Source organism: Anser cygnoides, chromosome 3, assembly GCF_040182565.1.
Source record: "Anser cygnoides isolate HZ-2024a breed goose chromosome 3, Taihu_goose_T2T_genome, whole genome shotgun sequence".
In the NCBI taxonomy this organism is placed as follows: Eukaryota; Metazoa; Chordata; class Aves; order Anseriformes; family Anatidae; genus Anser; species Anser cygnoides.
The window spans coordinates 39,810,925-39,836,046 of NC_089875.1; the positions used below are offsets into that span (position 1 = coordinate 39,810,925).

General features: G+C 41.1%; 1 protein-coding gene and 1 long non-coding RNA gene across 2 annotated transcripts; one reads left to right on the top strand and one right to left on the bottom strand.

The window, feature by feature from the left end:
* Positions 1-4,502: 4,502 nt before the first annotated feature.
* LOC106049151 (uncharacterized) lies at positions 4,503-20,785 on the top strand. The gene is made up of 6 exons (XR_010830259.1): positions 4,503-5,786; positions 6,960-7,089; positions 9,085-9,158; positions 11,980-12,971; positions 19,062-19,160; positions 20,539-20,785. It is a non-coding gene; the product is annotated as an uncharacterized lncRNA (long non-coding RNA).
* A 1,224-nt stretch (positions 20,786-22,009) lies between these two features.
* On the bottom strand, positions 22,010-24,031 carry PIGM (phosphatidylinositol glycan anchor biosynthesis class M). The gene has a single exon (XM_048079910.2). It carries the CDS (start codon positions 23,929-23,931, stop codon positions 22,654-22,656), a length of 1,278 nt encoding a protein of 425 aa, XP_047935867.2. The 5' UTR covers positions 23,932-24,031; the 3' UTR covers positions 22,010-22,653.
* Between the last annotated feature and the right edge of the window lie 1,091 nt (positions 24,032-25,122).

A 25,122-nucleotide genomic window follows, 5' to 3' on the forward strand; every position in this document is an offset into this window, starting at 1 on the left:
GAAACATGTGAGTGGATGTATTAGTAGACAAAATAATGTTTGGCTTTGGATTAGGTGTACTGCCCTGAACTCACTGCAATCATTTAGGTGAAAAACAGTACAGGATTTTAAAAACAAGCCAGTGTTCCAGGAGGAAGATCGTGTTTTCTCCCAGGACAGACTAGAAACTTCACATGTACCTGCTTATATACAGTTCCCCTTCTGTTACTGGGAAAGCAGCCAAATGAAAATGTTTTCTTGGCAAGTATGATTAGAAAAAAAAAAAAAAAGCTTTCTACCTGAGTAAGTCTCACCAGATGCCAGTGGGCAACAATGGATATCAATCAACAAAAATAACTTGTTCAAAGAAAATCATAAATTAATTAGGTAATTCTGCATATATATGTGATTCTTGATCAAATGAATACATACCTCAAGATGTCCAGGCTGAAAAGTGGCAGTCAAAAAAAAACACCATGATTTCACTACATAACCTTAGGATCCATTTTAGGAAGCAAGTAAGAAGTCAACGATCTCATGAATCTCCTTTTGAAATAAATATATATTTCAAAAATAAAATTGGAATAAAAAAGGTGCATAGGTTATTTCTAATGCAATCAATGAAATTATGAAGGTCTGAAAGAAAAGAAGAACTGCTGTTCCCTTGGACAGAAAACTCTACTTCTGTTGGCCCAGAAGGGCTGTTTACTTTCAAAAATGCTGTTCAGTGAGACAAATGTGCTGTTTTATAAAGAAAGGGCACTGTCGCAGATGATTACACAACCAGTCTGAGACTACTGAACTCCTCTGTTTCTGCCGTACAGGACAATTAGAGATTTTTTCAAAGGGGAGGCTCCAGAACTGAGAGGGAGGAAAGCCAGGCAGGAATGGAGCGAAGGCTCTGGCACAACGTCTGGCACAGGGCCTCCAGGTTCATCATCATGCTGCTGGAAGCCAAACAACAAGAGCCCACACCTTCTCACTCGAGAGACGAAGATGAAGAATAAGCTCTTTGGAAGAGTCTAAACATTAGTGTTTCTACGCAGCAGTGCACTGTGGGAATACCCAAATTATCACAAGGATGGGGTGTAGTTAAGCCATATGTCTGGGGGCCTACCTGCATCTGGCCTCCTAAATCAGCCAAGATAGAGGACCACAGTGTATAAATAGTTATTCCCCCCAGTCTCTGAAAAAGCTTGGAATCTCTAGACAGTGCTACACATTGGGATGCGATGGAGATGCCCAACAAGTGGCTTGGGAAACTTCAAGCCAATTCTCAAAAGTAGCTTAAGAATTGAGGGACTGCTGGGATTTGGGTTTACCTGGGAAATGGGATTTTAAATCTCCTGAATTATCACACTGCTTCCAAATGTTTGCCTTGAACCTAGTTCTGTCAAGGACACCAGGGTGAGCTAAAAAACATTAACTGTGTAGGTGTAATACCATTTCCAGAAAGTACAGCTACTTAGTTTACTGGGGAAGATGCTGTATGTTTGACTATTTGCTTTGTAAATAAATCTTATGGATCTGAAGTCAACTACAGAATTTTGAGGTCAGAGCTACTGAACCAGATACTCAGAGGGGCTTAGATTTGTAAAGACATTGCAAAGCAAGTTAATTTGGCAAAGATAAAGAAAGGTCTTAGAAGAATATCTGCAGATTATTCTGAAAATGCGTTGGCTGGAACCCAGATTACTTTTATCTGAGTTTTATTTTCATGCACAAAGCTGGGAAGATCAGTATACTGGCAGAGGACATGAAAAAGAACTTTGAAGAAGCAAAGGTGGGATCTATCCTGTTCAAAGTAAACCAGCTAAAACACAAAGCTGACAGTGGTTAGCTGTTTTTGAGCTGAGGACAAGGTAAATGCTATGCGGGGCTCCTTGACACAAATGAAGAGCCATTACAGGCTCTTCAACACACAGGCAAACCTGTCTGAAAATGACACAGGGGCAGTGGTACCCTGCTGCTGACATCCCAGCCAGGGGAACGATGCTGAGGACACACAGCTGGAGGGCTGTTGTTGCTACTAAGCAAGAGGAAGAGGCAGCTTGTGCTAGGCCACTGTTCTGGGTATCCCCAAGGAAATGCTGCTGCTGGGGATGGAAAGTAAGTCCTGAGTTCATGTGGCTGAGGCTGTACAGGTCAGGGATCTGATGTAAGTCAGATAAGCCTGATTCATCTTCACATCCTGGAATAGAAGCACTTTAATTTTGAGCAGAATTTGTGCCTACAGCAAAGAGCCTTGCTTGGGTGTTGACCTCACATTAATAAAACAATAGTCTGGAGGACACAAAGATAGGTAGCCTGAAGTATTATCAGCAAGAAGCTTCCTTGAATCACACTAAGCTTTTCTGTAAATTATTAAGCATTAAAGAAGCATAAACCCCTCACTACCATGAACCCAGGCAATACAAATCAATGAAAGGAGTTCTCACATTCCATTACTGCTGGTTATACTGCACCTGAAAACAGTTGTGACTGATTATAATTTGCAGGTGAGCACTTTTACATAGGATAAAGGGACCTTAAAGGGCATCATATACATTCACATACACTTCAGGGCCCTTTATATTGCCAGAGTGCCAAAGAGAGCAATGACATACAGCCTCCATTTAGGTGGAGCTCAGGCATGGTTACTCTAAAAAGGAACATCATTTGGGCAGATCTGGATCCAGTTAGTGTTGGTGGAGGGAAAGGCACTTGGACAGCCAAGGATAAGAACAAGAAGTGCCATATAAAGCTATGTCCACGAGGCTATGTATTTTAGCACACACCCTTCACTTCTTTCCCTCTTTTCTCTCCTGTTCATGCATCTGTTGCAGCACAAATCTTTCCTCTAAATAACAGAAAGAGAGGGAGGAAAAATGATTTCATCATGATTTCATGTGATTCCCTGGGTAGGTAAAAATAAAGTTGTTAAACCAGTGACCATGCATAAATCTCACAGAAGTGACAGCACCAGCTCCTCTGTGCTTTTCCTATATAGCAGAGCTAAAAATAGCTGATATGATGTTGGCCTGAGATTTTATCTGACTATGTCAATGATCTCTTGATGACAATGAAACACCCTGGCAACAAACGTGCAAATGTCAAATCAGGGTATGACGTGGAAAACATTATATCAGGAATATCTGTATATAATAGGGAGCTTTTCGATAAAATCTTCTGAGGTGAAGATTTCACTGGGGAGGGCAGGTAACTGGTGGGATATGTCTTGGAGTGGTTAGGGTGAGGCTAGGAACAGGAGGAGATGGTAAGCAATCGATGTCCCATGGTGAAAGCAAGCATGTCCCCTTCTTCCCTCCCATATGTAAGAGCCAAGTTATATTTCTCCCTGAATTCTGAATCTGATATCCAAAAGAATTCTCTTGTTTTGAGGTCAGCGAATATCCTGAGATAACACTAATGATCACTCTAAATATCTCATCTGCCTTTCATCTTTCTTCTTCCTCCAGTACTCCAAATGTATATCCACACTTTTTTTTTTTTTTTTTGGTTTCCCTCTAGGATCAAAACCTCTGCATTTATCTTGAAACTGAATATCAATACTCATGCCAATGCTAGTGAGAACAAAAATATGGTGAATGAAAGATCTGTGTAACCTCGTGTATGTCTGAGAATAACCGTGTAAAATTATTTTTCAAAGTAATTCAATAGTGGAAGGGCTAAGGGAGGTAATAAAAACAGCTCTCTCTCTCTCTCTCTCTCTCTTTTTAAGTCAAGAAAGAAAGAGCTCCTCTCTGAAAAGAATCACATCTCTGCACCCTTTTTGCCTTCAGAAGAGTTTCTTCACAAGAGTAGCTGAGAGAAGACTTGGCTCAAGTGGACTTTCAAACAGAGATTAACAGAAGAGTCTAATAGATTGATCATGCAAAAGCAGTTCGCTATTGCTATTGCTTTTCTAGCCCACAGTCATGAGTAATCCCTCGTTTCCTTCCTTCTTTCTTCCACAGGATATTACAAGGCAGACCAGATTGCCAAGAGAGCAAATGAAGGGATGTCACCAAAAGCAGCTGTCAAGTTTGGATTTCTTAGATAGGAACAGTCTGATCAGCAGCAAAGCCCAAAGAAATATTTGGCTTTGAATCATTTTCTCAAGCACCATGGGGAACAGAAAATGGAAAGGAGAGATCAGTGATGGAGAGCTATAGATGATTTTGCTGCCTGTTTAATTTTCCTATGTAGAGCAATCTATTTAATTGTGAAGAAGAGGTTTTCATGTGCTCATGAATGAGTTGCACAGTATGAGAAACACAAATCAGGTATTTACTAAATGCCCAAAGGATATTGCTCACATTGAGAATACTGCTACCTCAAAACCAAGGGGATCTTTTATAGTTTGAATGTAGATCTCTGAAAAGGAGAGTTATTCCCATGCTAGATGAAAGCAGGGCCGTGCGAAGGCTCGACTGGCTTATTTGTTATGAAAATGTTACTACTTAGTTCAGGACTCGACTTCCTAATTTATAGGGGCGACCTTCAACTTTATGATTTATTCATTCCTTTCCATTTTTATCTTTAATTTCTGGTTTGCACTTTCTAAAGGGTCTCAAAGGATTAGTGTGATCTCATTGTTTAAGGTCTGGGTGGACTTCTACGGAGTTAAAAACAGACAAAAAAGATGCTTTCAATGATCTTTTAACAGCAATATAAGTTGTTTCAATGCTTGTATGACACTAGGCGTGTGGAGTGGCACGTTTCCAGTTTTTGCAAGATTTGGCAGCTAGTAAAGCTCCTTAATAAAACAGCAACATATTTTTCTTTCAGATTTGCAGTTTCTAAATGTCACTCTTTTATTGTTGATTTATAAAGTCCTTTTCTTGCCAGACCCAACCAAAGCAATATATATACATGAAATAGATACTCTATATTTCAAAAGTAATATCTTTTCCCTTGATTGAATCAAAAATTATGGTGAAACATTGTAAATTATATTTGTTTTACACCGTTTTATTAAGTAAATCAAATGGTTGGATCTCTCTGAAAGAGAAGTCTTCTAATATTATGCAGAAGATTGCACAGTGCACTAAAGAATAAAGATGGATGGCTGCTTATTTACAGAAACTCTTGACCATATATTTAATTTCTGTAAAAGATTGTCATCTCACAGTCTAATTTGATAAATTTGAATAACTAATGCATCTGTGCTGTTTACTGAAAGGTATGTTTCAGTATTACCTTCTGACATTTAACTTGAACAGTTTAATACCTCAAGAAATTGCATAAAGTGAAAAAATATCTAGTAATAACAGTACTGCAAATAAGATTTTAATTGAACAGAGCCAGGAAAGACAGTCAAATAGCAGTCTTACCCCTGCTGTTTCTCCTGAAGACAGACAGTATTTGACGGTCACCTTGAAAAAGTCAATTTTTGAGAGAGAGGAACAAAGGTAAAATTTAATGAAACACAGTATTGTGTTTTCTCTTTATTTAGAACAGAAGTGGACCCTCATGTTGGTACAAATTTCAGGGAGTTTTGGAGTTTTCCCAGGGTCCTGGGCTGCAGGTGAGAAACCTCCAAGGCTGCATGAGTCACTGTGGTCAGTCATGCAATTAGCACTGGGCTCTGTTATAAATAACTCCTACTTCTCTAGTCTGCCTGTGCAGTTAAAATAGCTGCCAGTGATGCTCAGCAGATTTGTAGGTTTCATGATTTTTCAGGTCCTAATTGAGCCGACAGCTTCACCTTTGCCTCAGCAGACACCAACACTATCTATTTTTCCAGATGGAAGAATGCTGCAGTTGCATCATCCATCCATGCCTTGCCTGCATGCAGAGCCTTCCAGTGTCTGGGAATAGGCAAGGTTAGTTTGTTGCAGCTTGCTTTCTGCTGCCTCCTGCTTTCTGATATGTGGAAAATGAAAAAATGAATACTCCTTCCTTCAGGTGTAACGGATGAGCTTTGAGAATTGCAGCAGCATCGGAACTTTGCTTCCTTGATGCATGCCCAGAAAGGCTGCCTGATTTCTGGGGGAGTGATAAGCATTTGGGAAGCTCTGGCATGTTCTGGGGGGAGCCATTTCCTGGTATATTGTCACTATGTGGCTGAATATGTTTTAAGGAAGAATTCTTTGTACAACCATGCTGCTCACTTATAGGGAGAGCACCAAAGAACAATCTCTAAATTGAGCTCTGTAAATACGTGTTTTTAACCATGCACATTACATCCATTAAAAAAAAAAAAAGGCGGGGGGGAGGGGAGAGGGACATAAGAGAGATGACAGCTACTTAAAACATATCAGCTAAAGGTAATTTCATGCTTCAGGCATAGTCAATCCAAAAGCTAGCCCAGAGTATGAAGGGACCTGAAAGAATGTACATACAGTAATCAGCATTTTCCAATTCCTTCCTCCCTTCCTTTTTCAAAGAAGGCAGACATTATATAGGACTGAAATTTGATGAAGGAGGTAAGATACTTGCTAGCACCCCTCAAAGAGTTTTAAGCTGCTATAGATGGAGTTTTTATATTTATATCATGTAAGTAATGTCTTGAGAATCATACAGAGGGACATGGTGAGAAGACGAAAACCTGCTGGTTTAACCAGCGTTACAAAGGTGATCATTTTTTGCTGAAGTAAAAGTATAGAGCCTGTAGCCTGCTTTAGAAGTAGATTTACACCCTGTACAGACATGCTGCAGCAGAGATGCTCTGAGCAGGATGACGCTGTTACCTAACAGGGATAACAGACCCGCACACAGGCTGTTTGGTCATCCACATACTGTGCCTGGAAATAACCCACATGTAGTGGGCTGTAGTTTGAGTTGACCTTTAGCTAAGTAAAAAGAATTCTTTGTGCAAAGCTTTTGCTTGTCTCACCAAACAAAGCTGTTTTTCCCTGTATTGAAAAAGAGGTTTCAGTTTTTCAGAGGAGATTCATGTTGAAATGGGACTGAAATTGCTCAGCTTGGCTCAGTTTCTTGCATCGTTACAGGCATCAGCTATTTGTCTTAATGTGGTGTGTGCTCATCCTCTGCAGAGCAGCCTTGAGTAGAAGCAGAGAAAATGGCCGTGAGGACATTTGTGAGCTTGGACTGTTCCACAGACATAGATCTTGTCCACAGCTGCACCTGACTAATTTTCAAACAAGCAACCTGAAGAAGACAGAGGTATGACCCCCTCCCCATGGATCACTCTGTGACTTGGTCTGGTTCCACACCCTACACCTGTGCACATTGGGAGGGCAGAGACAAGGTTTTATTTAAGTGCACCCTCTCCCTTTACCCTGCCTATCTGCGCACAAATGTCAGGGATTCCCTTGGGGTTTGTGCTTGCATTGTGGCTAGCACTTGCTCAAACATCAGGCTGTGTTGGCAGTGTGCCATGCTGGGGCCAGGAGACCCAGGAGACCTCCCACACATTTGCTTGGTTGGAGGCAGAAAGAAAGAGCATTATGCTGGTGGTGCCACACTGATCTTCTTGGCTGGGATGGTCTACAGAGTAATCCAGACTTCTTCATGAGAATAACCACTTGCTGTGTGCTTTGCCAGGATCACAGCACCCATGTCCCCGTGCCCAAACATCACTGTTAAAGCTTCATGTTTGCTAGTGCTTTGCTGACAGTCTACCCCTACCTCCTTTTGCTTAATAGATGATCAGGTTTTGGCAGTCATTGGGATGGATATTGAGGTTCTGTATGGCAAATATTAAATATATAATTGACCTCAGCTGTAGGCTTATTTGACACAGCCTCCCAAGTGTCCACAGCTGACTTTATGCACAGCTGCTTGGCATTCTTGCCTCACAGTCCCTGCATTACAGGGAATTAGAGATATTGCTGTCAGTCCACCAGGCCACTGTAGCCCTGTCAGCATTGCTAACAAAACAACACTGTGTGTACAGTCAGTGAATACCCCTTCATGTCTCCTTGCCCTGATTCAGGCTGGTGCTGCCTTCCCTGGGACCACATTAGTGTCAGTCCATGCTGTGGCCAGACCGCGTTGCTCTGTTTTCGCAGAGTCCAGCGTCCTTGCCTGGACAGTACTTTAGGGAGACTTTTGAACTCAGTAATTGTAGGCATTCTACAGGCATTCTTCAAGCAATTTTACCTGCATGGATATTTTGCATGGCTGCGTAGACATTGTCACAGGTGAAACCTATAGTAGTGACACAGGTTAAATATACAGTAGTGACACATGGAAGTGTCACAGGTGAAACATATAATAAGATTACATGTGAAACACACCCTAAAACCTTTGAAACCAGTGGAATGGGATCCAGCAGGGCAAAGCATGTCAAGCATGCTCCTTTCTACAGAATGTCTACTGGCAAAGGACTAGCAAACGAGGCTTTCATTGAGGGAATATATGGCAAATACACAAGCTATTCAGGTGAGGTTTAAATACAGTATATTACATGGCTTTGCAAGGCCAAATAAATATATTTTTTTTACAAGTATAATATATTTGAGACACAATTCAGAGGACTGAACAACTCTTAGATAAAATTCTGTACATGGTACTGAAGTTTCACAATAATCTGAATTAAAGAAAGCAGAATGACTGCTGAGAGGCCAAAGATTCAGATGCAGAGCTTAGCCTCAGTACAAGGTTGAATTTAAAGATGTAAACAGATTAATTGCCAATGAGAAATAGAACCATATATAATAGTTGGGTATGATAATTTAAGATGTACTTTTGGATAATAAGTGTGTTTTCAGAAGAATAGAACAGCAGTGAATGTCTTTCCACTCTGGTGCACCACAATGCTATTATCATTTCCTGCAGTTTTTTAATGAAGTTCAACTGCATTATCTACAGTAACTATTTCTGTGTGTTTGATTAAATTTATAAATAGAATATAGGAAAATAAAATTACAGGAAATAATGGGGAACACAGCAAAAATGAAGGTATGAAGGACTTCCTAGGATGACTAAGGATACCCTAAGTGGGTAAAATAAAAATAAAGTGAAAATGAGGAATTGGTAAAACTCTTCTTCAGAGGCACTTGCTTAACAATTTATTTGCTACGTGGCTGCTGAGAAAAAAGAACAAATAGTGAGTCTGCCATATCATAGTTGTTTTTCCGCTGTATTCTGGTTAGTTGTAATGCTTGCAATCATACTTATTGTTGAAATAACTACATTGTGTGCTTTTTCATACAGGAGCTTCTGTTAGTAATGTGGCTAACTGACAGCATGAGTACAGACATGACTACTGTACCGTGGTAATCACGAAGGTGAGCTAATAACTAGTAAAAAAATTGCTCAGTTCCCCATCCCTTCATGAGACTGTTTATTGCTTGTGTGGGTTTTAATTAGGGCACCCAAGTAGTAAGCCCTGAAACTTCTCCAAAATGTGAATAAGATGTAGCTCTGTAAAGAACTGAAAACCTGTTATCTAATTAAAGGAAAGAAAGGTTACTCGCTAAGATTATCAGAAGCAGATCAGATCAGACATTTGTGTTTTACTTCAGAAAAAGAAGAGTAAGAAGATTGTTTGCTTTTTTACATTTGATGTTTTTCTTGCATATTTTTTTTTCTTATGTTGAATGGCCAAAGCAATCCAAAACTGGAAAGAAAAGGGAAAAAAACAAACAAGCAAACAAATAAAAAACAACTCAGACAACATGTTTTGTTTCAAGAAGGAAAAAGGATTTGAGACTTTGGACTGATGGTTTTCAGAATGACTCTGTCTACAATTGATTTTATTTTGTTTCATTTTTTTTAATAGATGAAAATCTAGAGATCTTGTCTTTACTCTGCTTAATTCAGGCTCTATTCTTGCAGTGATAGATTTTCATCTGGAAATATTATTGCCTTCGGTCTAGACTTGAATTGTCATGCTCCCAGCTACTGGGAGAAAGGAAGTTCCCTTTTGCACTGAGACACATCAAAAACATCCTGAAAAAGCTCCAATGTAATTGCCAAATTCTGCCCTTAATTACCCTTCTGTACTTGCGCTGATTTCCAGAGGGACTGGAAAGCCTGTGTTCCGCATGCTGAAATGTTCATGTACATTTTTTTTGTTCAATTAAATGGAATGTATACCCACGGATTTTTAACAAATTAAAATGTTTTCAGTCACTTCAGGCTACACCACCACTAGCAAATAGCGTAGTGTGATAAGAACAGAGCAGAAGGCTGGAGCGGCTGGAGCTGAGGCCCTGAACACATTTAGGGGGGTTACTGCAGAGTGGCGTTGGTGTTGCCTCCCTGTGTGACATTACTACAGTCTGTATGGGGCAGAAGGCATCTGAAGGGAAGCCGAATAGACTGCCAGTGCCAGCAAGAGAGATCGTGGCTGGAAAGAGAGGGACAGTGAAAGAAAGAAGAGTGATAGAGGGAAGCCTTTTGGAAGAGTTTGTCAACACAGAGGTGGCAACAGAACAGAAAGGGAGAAGATATGGATGAAGCGATGCCTCTGGAAGAAACACGAGCTGTTCTCACAGAGTTGAGGGCTGGCAGCAAATGTGAAGGTGCAGATGCCTTTACGCAGTAAAAGGAGGGTTCAGGGTTACCACAAGATAGCTCAATTTGGTTAAAGAGCACTGTACTGGTGGATGCATATTCCACACATGCCAGAAAATTTCACGGCACTGTGTTCACTCATTGGTTTGGAGCCTCTGATTCCCACAAGGGCTTGGTGCTCATTAGGTGGGCTTCTGGAGCAGGTCTTCATCCACAAGAACCTAAGATTACGTATACTGGCAGCACACTGCCATGTAACCAGCACATGGCCAGTGGGGACAGCTGGGAGAATTCATTGCGCTACTGCTCTGAGCTAAGACACATTTTAAAAACTTGACTGAGGTCTGTTCAGGCTTTATTATAGAATTGCTATGGGAGTTTTTTCTGGAAGCAAATGCTCCCCTTTTTTAGGAGACAAATGACAAATACAGCACTTATCGTGTATATGTGATACCCTTTGTTGCTATCAGTGCTTTCTCACCTACTCTATCAATGTATAGGATATTTATTTTAAGTGTCCATAATGCTTTTGGAAGGTGTTTGGTTGGCAATGCTAGAGACTGGGTTTTTCTGCCTTCCAGGAAAGTTTGCAAAATACACACATTATTGAAGAGTCCCTGAACACCTAAGGAGTTAGAAAAGGAATTATTCACTTTGCTGCTGCATCATGTTTTTACATCTATATCAGTACTTCACAAGAACAAGTATCATTTATTTCAGGGATCTTACTATATATACATTTATATTTGGGAAATAAATACAGATATTATCTGTATTTTATATGAACTATTGAAAAGCCTTTAGATTAAAATCACTTTCTGTCCCATACAACTAACTGCTTCTGATGATCTAGGTGGGACAGCTTCTAGACACCAACCTCTTTGCCATCTGGTTCCTCAGAAAAGCAAAAACTCAGCATTTGCTTTGAAAGCAGTTCTACCGTATGGTAGCATAGTACCTATCTAAACTCTCAAGGCTGGCAGTTTTCATGGATGTTCTTGAAACTGCTTTGCAGAAATCTACATTGGATCCATACTGCCCATCTAAATGAGAGCCACAGGCTTCTTTTGCAACATTCTGATCCTCTTCTTCTCTAACAGATACTTTCTTCATATTCATTTGCCAAACATACATAAGATTGCGTGTTCTCGTGAATATATTTGATGTTTAAGATGCTGTAACAATATGCATGTTCAGTGACTAATGCAACATGATTCCTTTGTAAACAGTGTTTTGAATTGGCCTGCAGTCAAAGCACCTGAAATACTCCTAACACCTTGGCTTGACAGGAAGATGTAATTGTATTATTTTCTCAGTTTTTGCAAATATGCTTTTATTTAGGTCCAAATAATGATCAAATTCCAAGCAGCTAAATCCCCAGCTGAGACCTTCTGTATCATCCTGAGGATTAATTTTAGACAAAATGTCAGCTACTAATCAACACTAAGGATCAAATTAATTGTAGTTTTTCCAGACTGCTAAATTAATATGGTGTTAGCCTTGATGAATTGCAATGAAAATGCATTTTTGTAGGGTACTGTAAATTGCCTGTAATGCCTCTGTAACAAAAGTTCACTTCTCTTTCTGTAGAAGTGTAATCAAAGCCAAGCCAAAGGAAAAAAAAATAAAGCTTGCAAGTGTGAAGTGAAGAGACAAAGTACAGCAAATGTCACTGATGACTGGTGGCTTTAAAGAAGACATTTTTGAACATCTTGTGAGCAAGAGTGTTTACCTTTGATGCCTCTTGCTGGGATTCTAACCTGCTTACACAGGACCTAGGACAAGGCAGCTCTTAGAAGTGCAGAACAACCTCTGCTCCTGGTGGGATGAAAGAATCAAGAGTGGCACCCGTATGCTGTTAGAATTAGCCTGCCTGCAAAGTAATGCTGGAAAATGTGCTGGTATAAGAATAATTAAATGGACAACTCTGATTTAGACAAAGCAGCAACTTTTCTAACACAAATCTATTCCAGATTGCAACTAAGCTTTCAATAGCTTTCGCCTTCTTTGAATTCTCTGTGGACCATCATAACTTCAGTATCAATGGATGATAGGAGCATTTTTCACGTTGGATTAACATTAGCAGACAGATTCAAAGACCTCAGGACCAGAACTATGTGGCACCATCAGATGCAAGATGTCTCTGTGCGCCTGACAGCACAGAACTAAGGAATTGTAGCACTGGTACAAAACTGTTTCAGCCACACCTTAGCCCTGTAATACATGAGCAGTTTGGAGCTTTATCATGCACAATGAGCTTTCTTTTTACCCCTACCTTTAAAACACTGGAAAAGTGAGGGAATTCCTTTGCACAAAGTAATATTTCAATGGCATTCCCCTCAGGATGTCTGAGTGGCTCTGACAGGGAGCCAAGATTTGCCAGGTGCTTTCCACCTGAGAGCACAGGTGATGTGCTAGAGGTGGGCAGAGAAAGGGAGTGCAGGGCATGGGCACCTCGCCTGGGGAAGGGTCCCTTCGAGGAGTCTGGGAACAGCAAGGAAGGCTGACGTGAGCCCGGGTGTAATGAGACCTCCAGCCGCTCCAACACAACAGCCACTTTCCATCTGGCGCGGATTTCTGAGGTAAATCATCCCTCAGAGTGGGTCCCTTGAGGTCATTGAGCACTGGCTATACCTGAAACATTGCTAATTTCACTATACTCAAGTAGTATTTTGGACAAATGCTTTAACCTTGTGCTCTGTTAACTGTAGCAGTGTGTAGAAAGTATTTCTATTCTGATAAAAGATCACACATTTTCTGTAGGCATTACTGTTTTTCTTACCTATACATTAAGTTAATCATCATAAACAGCAATGTGTATCATCCAAGGCTAAAGGTAAACTATTATTAAAATGGAAAACTTTAGCAAGTATATTTTTGGCTAAGGGATGGATCTTTATTGTATTTCGTACTGACGGGAGCCATTAGTACAGGCAACTGGAGTTGTGCCAAAGTATCTGTTGTTTTTTTTTTCCCTCCTCTTCCTTTCCCCCATCTCAACATGAACATGTGCAGTCGCATTAGCAAGCCATGGGTGACTTTTGGGAGTGAAGACAGCCAAGCTCCAGGCACTTGGTATGCTTGAATTAACTTGGCCTAATAAACTGTCTGAATGTACCTGTTTTTTAATTGCCTAGCCAGCTAAAAACACCTCTCTTTGATCAAACAGATCTGTTTTGTCAGCTTTGATTTCTCTTTTCTCACCTTCTCACCTATCAATCTATCACCAGCTGCTAACTGTCATCTGTGAAATGCCGATGAAACAAGTCATAGTTGTGGTTTGCTGGCACATTTTGGTAGCATCCACACTGGAAAATCAGCAAGCAGGTGCACTGGCCCAGAACTGAGGCAGCACCTGACGCACTTGTACTTGGAGTACAAGGAGGACACAACCCAACATGTGTGACTATGAGGAGACTCTGCTGGGGGCCTTTTTTGGTTCAGAACCTAGGAACAACTGTAATGGTTGGGAGCAAATTCTCTCTGAAACCAGAATCCTTCTCCAAATCTGACCAGGAAAAGATGCAGAGGAAAACTAAACATATGGGAGAGATTTGCCCAGAAATTCTTCCTCAGTTTGCCATGACTTGCAGCTCGGTGAATTCCTGAAGCCAGAGAATTTGCTTTTGTGTTTAGAAGCCCTTGAGAAATTTTTCTTCTATGTATTTGTCCAGCTGTTTTGGTAGCCATGTAACTTAGCATCCTCAGTGTCCCACGTCTCTGAAATTGAGACAGGAAAGGTATCTAAGGAATCTACAAAGGCCCTGTCTCTTTAGGGGAGAGCTTAGGGCTTTTCCACCTTCTTCCAGAGGGAGTTCAATCCAAAGAACTCAAGCCTTCGCCTGATGTAAAAATGATTCTCAGTGTAACAAACTGCAAAAAATACTGTCTGTGTGAGCTTTTTCTCTGAACATACATAACAATGAAAACGGGTTGGTGTCAAAGTTACTTCTCACTGCAGGATCATTCAGCCTTCGCATCAGTTTTCTCTACTGACACCTAGTTCTAGACTTGCTAACCTTCTGGACCTGACTTCAGAACTATAATGAAAATGACTTTTTGCTCTGAGACATACATGTTTGCAAACTTCTCATTTTGCATACTCCTGCCTTCACAACTAAAAAGCGACTGGAGTTCCTTACTATACAGTGACATATCAGTGGCAGTCATCATCCATTTTGAGGCAAATGTAGCCCTCCACTCTCAGGCTACGGATATGTTCTGGTAAAGGGCCCGACATGGCCCTGTAACCCTAAAAGGACCTCTTAATATCCTTAACAAATGCTTATTCAGTTGGGTGGGCATAAAGTTCCTGAATTTGTTGTACTACTGCAGCTGAGTATATATATAGCTACATAGGATATATACATATATCTTACATATTAAGACAGATACATGTGAGGATATATGTAGCTATTGTAGTGTAGTTAAGGCAACATCTGGTTGTCCTAAGAACCATGGAAAACTATTTTGGGCATGCTATGGCAAAGTTTGCATCTAGGCATTCTCACCACCTACGGCCTCCAGCACTGAGCATACATTTGTTCTGGGAGCTTAAAAGGATGAAGAAGATTTAGAGCTCCCCGTAACTGTTCCTGGCACAGCACATCTGGTCTGGTTTTCATTTTGGTAGTCTGCATTTTTTAATGAAACCTTTGGGAAAAGACCAAAGTGAAAGAATACATTGTTTCACCTGTATCTAAATACAGAATGAAAATTTGCATTCACAGTGCAGCACAACTATCAACTCTTGCCTAGAAAACAGTTGAATGTATAGGGTGTTTTATGAATACACAGAAATACTTCTTCAGGTGCTGTCTCACATCTGAGGCAATAGTGACTATTTGCACCAAGTGCAGAGCTGTCTGTGGTTTCATTTCCCTAATACATTTTCAATAACAACTATTTATTTAAATAACAACTATTTTATATCCAGTACAATCTAAGCAGACTGCTAATAATAAAATTTTATTGACTTGAGTTATCAACTACCTTTCAATTTTTATAAATGATTTTTCTTTATCGTTTAGCTTTTTACCATGAGTGCTGTTAATCTGCCTCCAGATCTTCATTTAGCTTCAGCACTAGTCCACCCTCTCCTACAAATGCAATGCTGGAATGCATTTGAGAAATTAACACATCCCACAGAAAAATGAAAACCTATTAAAAAAATATGAAAAGATAATTTCATGATTTATGAAAAAAAGGGTTATTTATTATTATTTTTTTTAAACCACAGTATCTTTAGGTAAGCATTCACAATTTATTGATGAACAGGCTCACAGCTGTTGCAAACAGGACTGCAATCACTTCATGGCAGTGTGTTACAGGAATGGATTTGGGGACAGGTTATGGCTAGAATAAGTTATTTAAATGGGTCAAGCAATCAAAAGCAGCAGAGGAAAACAGGACAGCAAGCTGAAATCATTTGTTAATGATAAATTAGTGGCAGGGGCAATACAATAGTCAAAGCCTTCTGGGCCTCACTTTTGTCCTTGTTTCTTGATCACTTTGCTCCATCCTGCACATGTAAATTTTGGCCCTAGACATGCTGTATTTCTTTCCAGTGAACAAATAATGCTTGGTTCACTTCCAGCAACAAACTTTCTTATACTTAATCAACCAGTTTATTAGAGCATGAAGGAAAATTGGTCATGACTTCAGTTCCTGTACTGCCTGAATTAACAAGCTGACTGTTGCCAACGCTAAACTTGGAAGTGCTAATGATAATTAAAGTCTATTTTCAAATACATCTCACAGTTTTAAGGTAGAGAAGTACTTGCTACTCATGTGAATCTCCAGACTGTGTATATATATATATACATAAAGTGCTACTTTCTTCAGGAGTTGTTAGCTGTGGGAAAGAGATCATAATTAATGAATTATTAATGTTGTGTGATATGTTATTTGTTCTCCTTTATTGAGTTTATAGCTATTTATGTCCTCCAAAATCTTCGGGTAAGAGACGCTTGAAACTAGAATTTATAAGCATTGCTAATTTTGGTTAACTTTTTGTTGTTGTTGTTGTTTTATTGTTGTTATAACAGCAAAATATGGAAAAATAGTGCTAATATTGAAGCTGACAGACTATCAGTAGCTTTACTATCATTTGGCAAAAGTCCATGTAGCTCAATTTTCCTTCAGTTGCATATGGGTAAAATATCTTAACAAAGTACTCTAACCCCAAGCTCAAGAGGCACCATGTTCCACAAGGTAATCTTCTTAATTATTCAGCATATTCACGCTACAGAGTGAAGAAAATAAAAGAAAGATAATCATACTTTGTTTTCCACTTCATTTTCTAAGCCTGCTTCCTGGCTAATTCAATCTATTGGATCAGTGGGAGGGACAAGGGATAGATTAAAAAAATGTTGACTGTCAGATCAACAGGGGATTTGAATTAATGTTCTTTTGCACAGACTGGAAGCATATGGGCTGCAGGGTGCAGCTCTCCTTGGAAAATTACTGCCAAAACAGTACCATCTCTATTAACACAGCTGATGGCTTGTGAAGCAAAAATCAGTTTTTACTTGGGTTAACTTTCAAAAAACACTTTCAGAGCAACTGCCCACTAATACCCTGTCTCTTGCTACACCAACAATATTGCCTATTAACACCCTATTACAAGTCATGCCTGTACAACTCCACAAGTGTTACTGTAGGATGTAATATCCTACAGACCCCCCCCCCCCCCTTACGATACTGTGAAGGAATCAAAGTTTTGTTCATTTGGCCTGACAGTTGTTACCAAGATCTCATTTTCCTCCTGTAAAAAAGGAAAGCACACTTTGATAGAACACCTTTCATATAAATGCTGTCGGTTCCTCAGTACAGGTTTACTCCTCAATTTGACTGCATTTCAGCTGATTTCCAAGGCAAAAGTTCTGTCTTCTTACATAATCAGATACAGACATTTCCTTTAGGTATTTCTTCCACAGATGTTCTAGTTTGCTTCCCTGCTGTTTTCCATAGGAAGTAGCAATGATCTCTTATCTGTCATTTCTTTACTTGCAAGCTATAAAGTGTTTTATTTGAAATGAATGTTAAAGATTCAAAGTTAAGCTCCAAGAATAAGAAAATGCTAAAGTTAAAGCTTTATCTATGCATTAAGTAGGATTGTCTCCAATAAGCAAGCTTGTGTTCCTGTAGAAGCCTGCGCCTCACTCAGCATATGCGAGAAAGGAGTCTTGTCACTAGGGCTCTGTAGTGGAAATCAAAGATTTTGGGCTTTCTGTTACTGCCTGTGCTACCATTTCCTGTATTATCATCTTATATAAATTTCTTAATCTTTCTGTGCTTCATGTCTCTTGCTGTAAAATAATGATGACACACACTATTTCCCCTTTAGATGGGAAATTGTGGGTGCATCCATAACTTCTGAGCAGTTGAACAGTCTGGTGATGGAAGCTACAACAAGTTTAGAGACTTGTTATTGCCAAGAGGTTAGTAGGAATCTGCACTGACTGAAGAGATGGTCATGAGGACTTCTGCTCAAACAAGGTGCTATTGACTTACACTGTTAAAAAAGGACAGATATACAAATTCTTTGTATATACTGGACAGTATCCAATGAAAAAGAGGTTTAAAAGGTATTAGTAAATGCATATTTCAATTTTTACGTTAATGGATATTTTATGTTCCCTTCAGAAAAGTAATGTAAAATTAAACAACAAAAAAATTGCAATGGCACTAATTCATCAAATTTTCACCTTTGTGAGACTTTTACGTACACTGAATGTAGCTCTCTGACCTTGTTTATCATGTACACTGATTGAAGCAAGACTCCTACACAAGTAATGTGACCAATACAGATTGTTGTAATGAAGAACATCAGGATACTGGTGAATTGGTTAAAACTCAAGATCCATATTGCATACGCTTTTACCTTCCATCATCATTTATGTGATTCAAGTTTTAGAGTCACCAGGGATTTTGTGTGCAGAATATAAAAACCCTTTAAGAACCCTGTTTTACAGAGAGCAACTCTGAAACATCATGTTATTTAAAGGTGTTTTGACTGGGAATTCTCATTGTGCCTGTGTACGTGCAGGTCAATGTTTAGATCTGTGCATATGGATAAGCCACTGAGCAAGAAAGGGGCATCAGTGTTTGGATTTCAGTGTGAGCAAAGGGTTTGTCCTCAGTTCAGGACATTGTTCTATCCCATAATGCTGCTAACACTGGGACATACACTCTGAAGTTGTCCTAGGGAATGGTATGAAGAACATAGTTTCGAGTTCCATGTGTTCACTGTTCATTTTAGCAGCACTTTTAAAATAATTGCATCATTCTTCTCATCTAAAAAAACAACCGACCAGACAAAAAAACAGGAACAATTTCCTCATGACTTATTGTCGTCAGCATTTGCTTCTCTATAAAACCTTAGGAAAAATGTTGGAATTTCCTCTTGCTGTTAAATATAAAAGCTTCAAGGTTTCTTTGAAAAAGACAACAGATGGGCTCAGTTTAGAGCACAAAATTACTGCCTTTACTGTTACGGGAATCAATACAATGCTAGTAACACTGACAGGGCAGTTACATAGTAGGACTAGTACATGGTTATTGTGTCAAATATGCTAATTTAGTAGCTTATCCTAAACCTTAATGAACCATTTGCTATTATATTTTTGTTTACCTTGTTATTTTAGTAATTCCATTCATAAATTTTGCAGAAAATCAAAGTTAAATTCTGAAGTTTTGGCTAAAGACACCCGTGAATCCACCATTAGCGTTTGACTACAGGCTACGATGTAAAAGGCAAAGCAAAAATGGTATTTGTCTTGATATTTCTTGTCTTCTTTTCTCTTTCTCTTTCACATCCTGCCCTTTGAACTTCAGGGCTGTTTTTGGTGCAATATGTAAAATTTGTGCAAATGAGACACATCAGATCTGTTGGGCACTTCTACCATTAAAAAAAAAAAAAGCGCTACAATTTTGCAACACATGGAAGGGAATGAAAGCTGGCATTAGCATTCAGACACTTCAGTTCCCAATTAGTAGAAGGTAAATGGACATACAATCATTAAGCAAAAAATAAAAAAATAAAAATAAAAAAAATTGAACACTAGCAATGAATTTGGTAAATTTTGAGGACATTATAATTAATCACCTTGACTTGTTCATAAATTATAACTTGCTCTGCACTTGGCTACAATTAGTTTGATTTAGTGCTTTTTATCAGTGAATGAAGTTATTCAATTCTGCTTATCTATCAGAAGTGATTTCCACAATACAAACTCAAATATCAGATGTTCATCTCTTTCAGTTCATTTCTCCCATCCAGCTTTTTATGAGTCACTGAGTTATTTCTAAATCCCAAACACATTTGGGTGACTAGCTTACTTACAAAACAATTGTAGAAGGAGGGATACGTATTGGATTATTAAATTGATGACTGTAAATCTAAGTTTCTATAAAAGCCTTTTTTATAATTTATTTATGCACGACTTTCTCTGATCATCACTGAAGGGCTGGTATTGACCTGCTACTGAAAGGTCTTCGTAGTCTCTCTTGCCATAGAACTTTTCTGAAGCCCTCAAAATGGTTTGACTATTACTGAATCAAGAATATATTTCTCATAAGGAAATTAGTTCTTACCTAACATGAACAGTTAATGTCATGAACACAGCAACTCAAAATGCCATTGTTTTGCTGAAAGGATTTTGAAGCTGAGATTACCTTTTGGTTTTCATTTGCTTTCTTTGCCGATAGGAGGGTAAAATAGGGAAGGGAAAGGTGTTTAAACAAAGCAAAAATAGGTCTGTTAAAGGCATATGAACCATTACTTTGGAGGAAGAAAACTATTTTCAACAGGAAAATATATAACAGGTTAAAGAAGATCAGCTGTAAGGGAAAACGAGCTATCACATGTACCTCAGGATGGGGGGAACAGAGAGCATCAGCCCAGAAGGGTCTCTTCAGTCTTCTGGTGAAACCCTAACTGGGCTTGTCAAACTTGACCTCACAAAATAAAGCTACACAGGATGCTTTCTGTTCACACAGTTATAGCACACACAGAATGTGTTGGTGATTAGTATAAAACTGAACTGTATGTGAACGCAGCTTGTGCCATCGGTCTTTTTACTGATAAACCTCTTTGTGTTTGATGTAGACAAGCTGGTGCTAGAAGTCTTTTTTCCTTCATCCTAGGCAAAACCAGGGGAGAAAATCCAATGCCACATCTGTAAGACCTGCCCAAAAAAATCGAGACAGTTTGTCAGAAGAATTTGCCTCATCAGACTTTTGGATTTAAAAAAAAGAGGCTGGCACGATCTTCATGATGTGAAAGTGAGTGTGCGTGAGATCGGCAAAGAAAATCAAATCCTTTTTCAGTTTGGGAGCAGAAACCAGTACAAGTGGGCAAATCATCCTTACTCCTAACATAACATCAGAATGGCTGAACCAGGTCAGAACAGTGCAAGGATATTTCACATCTGGTAGCACGCCCTTTGGCACTGGGAGCACAGGGGCTTCCTCAGCTTTCATGTAACTGACCGAGTTCACGCAATCCCCTGCAATCCAGCCCCGAGAGGTAGCCAGGACAGAAAAATCTGTCGGTAAGCAAGCTGGGGAGCCTCTGCAATCCTGGGGAAGCAGGGCTGCCCCAGGAGACCTCAGGATTCAAAGGCAGGAGTCAAGCAGGAAGCTGAAAAGCAAACTTGCTTTACCACATTCTTCCCCACTGATAGCACTAGGAATTTCACTGACTGGCTGGGATTATTTTGCCTTGCCTCTGCTCTGCATGACTCACTACTCATTTCTTTCCTGTAGGGTTAGGTAGGACGTAACAAAAAGCTGAGCCAAATATGAAAATTCTTAAATTTGGCATATGCCTGTGTAAACTGAAGATTTTATTTTAAAAGCACATGGTGAGTTTCTTGCTCTGTCAAAAGCTACAGACCTCTCATAGGACATTCTTGAGGTGAGTATTGGCTCCAAAATGGCTCTGAACTCCTCTCACTACCAGTCACATCTTCTCCCGTCTCATCTGGGAATAAATACCTCATTTTGACAGGTTGCAGCACTTGTTATTTTAAAGCTTTCCTTTTCTTCTGGCAACTGCTCTACTTCCTCATCTCTTTTCCTTTCCTTTTTCATTCATTTTTAATAGCAGAGATATTGAACTACTGAGAAACTGTATTTTCAATTTCTCTTTGGTATAAACTGTAGTGCTTTTGGGACACAGGTGCCATTCTAGCTGTACTTTGACTCTGCATTTGCTTCTGTTAGCATCCACAACAATTGCCAATAAACTGCAGTTTCAAGCAGTGGCATTTTTTTAGATTGTGGCAGCAAGAACACAAATATTTTTGCTCTGTATGTTTCTGTCATCCAAGACAGGTATTTGGAGAGTTCTTCCCCAATGCCAAGAGACGGGAATAAGTCTTTCTGTTCAAAAATTCAAACACTGATGGGGTGGGGGGGGTGGGGGGGGAAGAAAGCAGAGTGAAAAAAAGAGTGGACAACTTTGAATTCTAAAATAAATTCAGAGTTTCAAAGAGATAGTGAATTATACAAAACAACCACTTTTTTCTTACTTCACTGAAGAAAGACCAGGTACAGGCCACAAAAAGTACATTGTTAAAATGTTACTGTGGAAAGAAAAACAGAAACTCCAGTGGACATATTAAGTGATTTCTTTATTCAAATAGATGCACCCTTGCAAAAGAAAAACAAAAGAAAACCAAGAAACCACCACCCACTTACTGGAATGTACAAGACTGCTGAACTCTCAACATCCTTTTATCATCTTCTGTGTTCTGCTAGCCAAAGGCCACAGGCCTCTACAAGGACAGAGCAAAGTAAGGAGAAAAACTCCATGGGAAGGTACGAGCCAGGAGCTGAGGGTGCCCCAGAACAGCCACTCCCTCACTGACTGGGGTACAGCCCCACCGTGTCTGCAAACACCAGGCGGAGACAGTGCTGGCAACAGAGTCCATCCACAGCCCCAGATGTGGCAAGTGATGAACCAGGTCCAGGATCCTTCCAGCAAGTCCAGTCGGGAGCAGCAGCAGGAGACATAGCCGGAGACAAGCCTACAGAACAGTTTCTAGGTCCACGCAGCACAAGTACCCTTGCAGACACCGCTCCAGACAAGACGGAGGTGGCTCTGGACAACTATTGGTGCCCTCAGAGCCTTGACAAAGTACTGCTTACAAACAACACACGTTAGTACAATGTACCCATATTTGTTTAACAAAGTGCTGGTGGTCTGAAAAGCCTTGTTACTGACAGCCCTGCTGTTTCTGTATTCTGGCCTATTTACTACCGCTGTTTGAGTTTTTTGGCAACTTGGGTTTCTTTCTGATAATGTGAAATAATTTGAACGAGTATGAAGCTATTAATAAAAAGGAAAAGCAAGCCAGCCAACCATATAAGTAAAAAAGTGTTATAACCTCTAAACTCCAGAAAGTATGCAGGAGCAAGCCACAGGCCTTGTCCAACAAACCACAGAAAGAGCAGCAGCACACTGCGATGCCATGACATCTTAATATTAGGTAGTATAAGGGGCAAAAGGCAGAGATACCAGACAAAATACTGGGATGTGCATACTTTGTTAAAACTGACAAAAATGGCAGTGTGTAGGAAACAACAGAAAGCAAGGTCTCTGTAAAACGCTAAGGACACAACCAGGAGCAGGAGCAGCTGGGGCAGGAAAGCTGCGAGCCCAAGGGCAAAACTCCACTTGCTCTCTGCAGTTAAGTACAACATGTAGAAATAGGGAGAGAAGTTGTGACGGATATCCCTCCTGGTCAGGTGGTAGAGGTAGGCATGCTCCAAGAACTCCCAGCCATACAGGTGATAAAAGGCAACGGTCAAGGCGGCCAGCACAGCTCCAGCGACCGTTCCAAAAAGCAGCACGTCGCGGTTCAGCATCTTTACCACCAGCTGCCGGAGGCACCCCATGGTCCTAAATTTTGCTAGTTTGTCACACCCCGCACCCGCTGCCCGTTCCCCGCCGCACCGCTTGCCCAGCAGGTGCAGCGCGATGGGCAGCGCGTATGTCAGCGGGTATATCTTGAGGTGCACGGCCAGCCCGTAGCACGCGGCGGCCCTCCCCACGCTGCCCTCCTGCAGCAGGTGCAGGGCGGCCAGCACCAGCAGCGCCACCAGGGCCTCCGCGTTGCCGCGGCTGGACACGGCCATGGGCAGCGGGTTGAAGAGCCAGGCGGCGGCGCAGCACCCGCAGGCCCGCCCGGCGGGCACCCCCCGGCCCCGCAGCGCCCGGTAGGCCACGCCGGCGGCCGCCAGGTCCCCGGCCACGAAGAGCAGCTTCCCGAACACCTCGGCGAGGTACACGTTGGGCGTCAGCAGCCAGGCCAGCAGCGGCGTGTAGCGGTAGGTGGCCCGCCCGTAGGGCGACCGCCCCTGGGTCACCAGCCGCGCCGCGTCCGTGAACACCCGGTAGTCGACGTCGGTGTAGCGCAGCCGCATGGCGCCGTCCTGGTGCAGGCCGTACAGCACCAGGCCCAGCCGCCACAGCAGCGCCGCGGACAGCGCCGTCCCCAGCCCCGGCCCCGGCCCCCGCCGCCACTCCGCCATGGCGGCGCTCCGGGGCCGCGGAGCTTCCGCCGGTGCGCGGCTACGGGAGGCGGCGCCGACCGTCGGCTGGCGGCCGTTGGGCGGCCGCGCGTGCGTAGTGTGGAGCTGAAGGCGTCGCTCTGGCTGAGGCGGGGCGGGGCTGTGGCAGCCGCTGAGGGCAGGGAGTCACTCGGCTGCCTGGAGCCCGGTGGGAGGCGGGGAGAGTAGGCAATGTTAGTTAGGAAAGAGAAAGAAGGGAAAATAAAGTCAGTTATTTACCTTCTGCTAATGGTTGTGTTGTGCCTGTGTGTACAGGGTCCCTCGAAAGCACCTAGGTGAGCTTCCTTCCACACGTTTCTCATTTACATCAGAAACAATGCCACACGAGTCAGAACCTAGAAAGACGTACTTACAACAAAGAAATTCCTCTGTGTTTTGGACTTTATTGCATATTTTAAAAATCACTTTCCTGTCTAGATCTTTGCCCTATATTTTCTCACATTTGATTTGCGGCTGACTGGAAAATGTGTTTATTGCTTTTCAGTTTTTTTTTTTTTCTCCTCAGAGACACTTTATTCATCCAAAAACGTGCATTTGTTTAGCAGTTAATTAAAGTACCCTCTTTTTGCTGAATGGTTACACCTGGGAACACTTCTGGAGCTGCAGCGCTCTTGGCTCACACCCCTCACTGAAACTAATCTCGTTTCCCTGTTTTAGGGCCGACCATCGGAAAACCAGCAGCAGATTTTTCATATTTGGCACAGAAATCCTGGAGGGTGTCCTAACTCATAGTCTATTCAGGTGACAAGATATTTCTGTTTGTATTCACACACTTAATCACTTTTTTTTTTCTTTGTAAGACCGTTTTGCCTTGCACAATGTTGCAAAAGCATATCGGCTGAGGTGTCTGGTGGGAGAAACATACTGACTGACTTGGAGAATCAATATTTCTCTCTCTGCAGAGTTCACCACATATTTCCATTATTACATATTAAATTCGACACTTTGAATAGGGAACAACAAGAGATTTCTCCAGTAACTTACCATATGCCCTCATTAAGTCCTAAAACTGGTGGTTAGGGTACTTCTAGCATGGGACGTGAGGTTAGTTGTTGCTCCTTTATAAATAATTACTTAACTCACTACTGCTCTTCTACTTCAGAACAGGAAAGACTGGTAACGTTTTATCTCCTTTCTCATTTTATAGATCTT